Consider the following 4,307-nt stretch of genomic DNA (forward strand, 5'->3'; position numbering starts at 1 on the left):
TAAACGATTCCTCGACTATATGCTATTATTTTATTAAGTCATTTATTTATTAAAAGATACAAAATGATTCTTAATTATAAAATGTTATTTTGTGAGTTCCTTGACTATTAATATTATAAAATGGTTATTCAAGTATAGTTATTTGAGATTCTAAGATCAAATTTTATCATATCTTAATTAAATGTTAATGTATAACTCAGAATGATATTAATTTTTTAACAAAGAATAATGATTATGGAATATATGAATAATCAGATGATCATTTTATAATTTTTAATAATCGAAATTTAAAAATATAATTTAAAGACTATATTATAATTTTTAATAATTTAAAAACTAACGAAACAATACCATATAATCACATAATAATTTCTTATATTTTATCATTTTATTTTTTACTTCAGAAAATACATTAGAAGACAAAAGTCCGTATAAAACTGTTGAAAGTCCCATCCAAGTAGTCTGACAGGTCCGACACATAAACCTCGGATAGAGTTCTCCACATCCAAACGCAGCACAGAGCCAACCCCCAAAAAAAACAAAGAAAGAAGCAAAAGAAACTTCCAAACTCAAAAAGTGTTCTTCTCCTCTTCTCTATTGAAGCATATGGTCAGCTCGACTTGATCCTGATCATTATCATCAATTGATGGACGGTCGTGATGAGGACGCTGCTGTACCCCCAGCTTCTGAAGTCTCATGCTCGATTTGCCTCGATTTGGTCTCTGATACGGGCGCCAGATCCTGGGCTAAGCTTCACTGTGGCCATCAATTCCATCTCGGTAATTTTTCAATTTTTCTTAATTTTTCTGTTTTTTTTGGAACAAAGTTATTTTTTAAGTTCTGTGTTGTTATCAGTGAAATTGTTATGATAAGAGTCTAGCTGGATAATCTTAGTCATGTTGATATACGGATTCTTTGCCATTCAAATGGATCGGTAATCTTTAAGGCATGCATCTTAAGTTTGTCTGGTAAACCAAGTGATGAAGGGCAAGGAGCTTTTTAGATGAAGTGAACTTCATGCATTTCCCTTTTCAGCTTGAACCATCTTTTTATGTGTTGTTTTGAGCCATGTGGTCTTTTTGTTCGACATATGCCTTCATTCTGTCATATTGGCTTGGATGATTTCCTGATTACGGCTCATTCTTGCAGATTGCATCGGTTCGGCATTTAATATGAAAGGGGCTATGCAATGCCCGAATTGTCGGAAGGTTGAAAAAGGTCAGTGGCTGTATGCAAACGGCTCCACTCGATCACTTCCTGAGCTAACCATGGAGGAATGGACTCATGAGGAGTATTATGATCCGGTTTATTCTGAAATGGTATATAATGAATTCCTATGTTCTCTCTCTCTTGGTATTGTTGTTTATCATCATGCCAAAACAAGAGTTGTTCAATTTATGCAATTAGCTGTTTTCTTAACTTGATGTGATTTATGTTTTCAAAATCTTGACACGTGCCTAATGATTGCCCCAAACCAGTCTTTTAGTTTGATATGGATTATGACTTGACATATGATATATGTCATCTCTATGCTACAGTTTTCATAGAAAGAAAAGTTCAAAAAACACCGTGTTCGATTTTCTTCTTTCTGTTTATTTCCATTACTGAACTTTTTATATGTGTGCAACATGTTTTTCTCCTTGCGATAACACTTGGTACCTTTTTTAGCAGCAGTTTAGAGCTCAGTGGTGTCCATTTGGCGAATTCACAAGAGTTGGCTCATCACCTGAGTAAGCTATATCTCTCTTTTCATGGTGTTGATTTGACATTTTTTGGGGGACTTTGACTGTGAAACTGTTAAAACTATGTTCTCTTGAATTTTTTGATTTTTAATGCTGAAAGAATATATTAACGAAATTACTCACAAGTTAGCTACCGGGTTGGAATAGTTTACTTTGATATTGGCATCTTCTTTACCTAGTTTATTCTTTTCTTGGACTTTATTTCTTTAGTATTCAAGCTTTTTACTGCCAAGATAATTACAGCCTCTTCACTCTCAGAGTAGGTTCTTGTTGAAGTTTTTCTCTCTAACTACGTTGAGGAATTAGACTGACCAGGTCAATAAGGCAATTCCATCTTCTCTTGAACTGGTTAAGTTGCAGAAAATAGCTTATTGCTTTATTGCCATACTTTCTTTGGAACAAATTACATTTTAACACCCTCGGTTTTTAAAAGCAAGGGCTTTACATCTACTTTTCTTTGAGAAATCTTATGCAGATACATTTTCCTTGGCAGATAAAGTTATTTAAAGGAATGATAATGTAAAGAAATATCGCTTGTCAATCTCTCATTTCTCCTGTTCGCCTTGATATAACTGTAAGAGGAGAGAGAAACAGTGTTATAAGCACCTTGTTGGTTGTTTACTGAAAAATGTTCGGGAGTTTCTTTATGAAAACGGCGCTGCTCTCTGACATGATGCTTTATTTTATCTTTCAGGGATGTCGAATCACCATTAATTACATATAAGTTTTCCTACGATTACTGATACTCTTCATCCCTATTATCTGGTGACTCAATGAGGTAATAATTATGTGACTCAAAAGTGAAATCCTTCTCGACGTAGATCATAAAATATATGGACACCACGCTATATTTGCTGAACACGCTGCTGCATCATCTGTGGCTCATTCATATGTTGCATATGTTGGATCACTTTCATCATCCACTACAAGAAATATTGATAGCTTTGATGTTCCTAACTTTAATCGCCATTGGAACATGCTCACGGGATACAATGAGATATTCATTCCCTATGCTTTGCCCGCCATTAGTATCTAATATCATAGTTGGGGTCTCCATTCTCCAAATTTCTCTTTATCCAATAGCCATATCAGCAATACTGATTCAGCTTCTCTTCCAGCTGCAGCTCCGAGGTCTTCTAATGGTGAACTTGATTCTGCAACTAGACCCAACTCATTTCGGCATCCTTCTCCCTTTGAACACGGGTAAGGTGCCATGCCATCTGAGATAAGTTTGGTTATATATCTGATGTTATTGTCAGTTATTATTGAAACATGACAATCAAAATCTGTTGCCAAAATACGTAGTATGATTGGAAAAACTTGGCTGATTTTCTTTTATGGCAAATGCTGTTAGCCATTGGAACACTAAATGATTGTTTACCCTTCTTAGGTCCAGTTCTAGAGCTGGGAGTTCGTTTGTCTCTTCAATGTTTCATCGTTATCCAGGCAGTGGTGCTCATACGTATGATATAATCTGGCCATCTCTTGCCTACCATCGACATCAACATCGTTTTCATCAACAGCGCTTCAATCGACCTGGTGTGGCTGCTCCTGTAGTTCCTGGTGTAAGAGGTATGGCTCCAATGACCCCAGCAGTCCCCCAACCTGATCAAAGTGGTGGCTTCTATGTCTATCCTCAATCAGGTTCATCAGGACAGTACCTACCAGAAGCAGAAAGCTCATATCCAAATAATTACCTTGCTTTGGAAAGAGAGCAATTACCTCATTTCCGAACTGTTACAAGAGTCTCCGGTTGGGGAGGATATTATCCTACATCTAGCTCTGGTTCTGGCAACCGGTCTTGGGACCGACCTTTAGATTGGTTGTAAATGCTTTTCAATTGGTCTGTCAAGTGTTTGTTTGAAGCGATTGCATCCGATACTTAATTTGGATTGCAGCTAATGCTTTGATCCTCTCTCGCTGTGTATTGATGTAGCGATCTACCTCTTATGATTTTAAAAAATAAGATAAATGTTTAATGCACTAAATACGGACAACACATCACATGTTCAATTCAATTACCTTAGTATTTATTATACTTTCTTAAAATGTACTCACAACCTGTAAAGACTCATTTTGTATGGGGTTTCATTTGCGTTTCGTTTAGGTTTATATATTATATTATATCATTATTAATTATATTATATATATATGAGTGTGTTTAAAATTATGTATGGGATACTTATTAATAATTATTTTTGCGTGTATATATATATATATATACACACGTATAAATATATTATAAGTAATTAAATTAAATATATATACATAAATATTGATGGGATTTAAAATAGCACAAATTTTTTGAATTTCATTTTACAAGCCCAAATAGAAGTCAAAGCCCGAAAGACTGGTTTAACATTCCCAATACCAACCGGCTGAAGGCCCTAAGCAATAACCCAAGTGCCAGCTAGGGTTTGGAGGAAACTCTAGTTTCCCTCATTTGTCCAGCGTCATACTCACATCTGTGATATCTGGACACTATCAACGATCTAGATCAGGGGTTGATTTAGGGTTTGTTAATCCTAAGATCATCTACTGTCGTCGTCGCATGATGTTAACTGT

At 35.4% G+C, this 4,307-nt stretch overlaps 1 protein-coding gene across 3 annotated transcripts; it reads left to right on the plus strand.

The window, feature by feature from the left end:
• Positions 1–530: 530 nt before the first annotated feature.
• On the plus strand, positions 531–3,653 carry LOC120165719 (E3 ubiquitin-protein ligase RFI2-like). 3 transcript variants are annotated; one of them, XM_039175177.1, is made up of 6 exons: positions 531–779; positions 1,150–1,319; positions 1,669–1,730; positions 2,437–2,462; positions 2,861–2,945; positions 3,133–3,653. In XM_039175177.1, exons 1-6 carry the CDS (start codon positions 647–649, stop codon positions 3,569–3,571), a joined length of 915 nt encoding a protein of 304 aa, XP_039031108.1. In that variant the 5' UTR covers positions 531–646; the 3' UTR covers positions 3,572–3,653. The 3 variants fall into 3 exon arrangements, with proteins under 3 accessions (XP_039031108.1, XP_039031110.1, XP_039031109.1); XM_039175179.1 differs by having other exon boundaries at positions 3,139–3,653; XM_039175178.1 differs by having other exon boundaries at positions 532–779; positions 1,672–1,730.
• The last annotated feature ends 654 nt before the right edge of the window (positions 3,654–4,307 follow it).

This window comes from Hibiscus syriacus, unplaced genomic scaffold, assembly GCF_006381635.1.
Source record: "Hibiscus syriacus cultivar Baekdansim isolate YM2019G1 unplaced genomic scaffold, ASM638163v2 tig00111594_pilon, whole genome shotgun sequence".
In the NCBI taxonomy this organism is placed as follows: domain Eukaryota; kingdom Viridiplantae; phylum Streptophyta; class Magnoliopsida; order Malvales; family Malvaceae; genus Hibiscus; species Hibiscus syriacus.